At 15.1% G+C, this 976-nt stretch overlaps 1 protein-coding gene across 1 annotated transcript; it reads left to right on the top strand.

Annotated features, from left to right (window-relative positions):
* Nucleotides 1-373: 373 nt before the first annotated feature.
* Nucleotides 374-907, top strand: PGAL8A_00182300 (mitochondrial import inner membrane translocase, putative; the record flags this gene model as incomplete). Its single annotated transcript, XM_028670506.1, has 2 exons — nt 374-662; nt 852-907. The coding sequence occupies 2 exons, from the start codon at nt 374-376 to the stop codon at nt 905-907; spliced, it is 345 nt and encodes a 114-aa protein (XP_028527252.1).
* Nucleotides 908-976: the final 69 nt, after the last annotated feature.

Genomic DNA, 976 nt, shown 5'->3' with positions numbered 1-976 from the left:
ATTTTTTTTTTTTTTTTTTTTTTTTTTTTATAATTTTTCTCAACGTTATAAAAATATATAAAAAAAAAAAAAAAAACTTAAAATTTATATACTATAATTTCAAATTATTTTTTAATAAAGAAAAATGTCTTAATAATTTTTAAATTCTACGAAAATTTATAAGATATTTTATTTTCTTTTATATAATGATTATCAATTATAAATTTTTATATATTTTAAGATGAAATTGAAGAAATTTGAATGAAAAAAAAAAAAAAAAAAAAAAATTTAAGAAAAGAATATATAATAATTATGTAAAAATAAAATATATAATTTACAAAGAATTTTTAAAATTGTTTTTTATTAAATTTAAAAGAAAAGAAAAGAAAAGAAAATGTGGCCAGTTGTTATGTTATTATTTGGTGGAGGAATATTATTTGCAAAGAAAGGAATTAAATATGTCAAAAATCAAAAAATAATTTTACATAATAAAAAATTTTTTTTTCCTTCAAGTTTTAACGCTAATTTAAATATTTTTTTAAAAAATGATTTAAAAGGATTTGAAAGAAATATGTCAAAATCAGAAGCTTACAAAATTTTAAATATAAACCCAACAACAAATAAAGAAAAAATAAGAGAAGTTCATAAACAGTTAATGTTAAAAAATCACCCAGATAATGGAGGTATATAAAACATTATTTACAATTTCAAATAGATTCAATAATGATTTTAATGTCTTAATTTTTATTAATATTTTTGTGACTTATGAAAATGAAAATATATTTCCATTTTTATATTCATATAACTACCTTTATTCTTGCTCAATTTCATTTTAATTTTTTTTTTTTTTTTTTTTTTTTTTTAATAATCAGGATCAACATATATAGCAGCAAAAGTTAATGAAGCTAAAGATGTTTTACTAAAATAGTATTATACCTTACTCTTTTAATAACTAATTTTTTTGTGATAAGTTAAAGAAAAAAAAAAAAAAAAAAAA

Source organism: Plasmodium gallinaceum (assembly GCF_900005855.1).
Source record: "Plasmodium gallinaceum strain 8A genome assembly, contig: PGAL8A_v1_68, whole genome shotgun sequence".
Classification (NCBI taxonomy): Eukaryota; Apicomplexa; class Aconoidasida; order Haemosporida; family Plasmodiidae; genus Plasmodium; species Plasmodium gallinaceum.
This window is presented reverse-complemented; position numbering and strand designations above follow the sequence as displayed.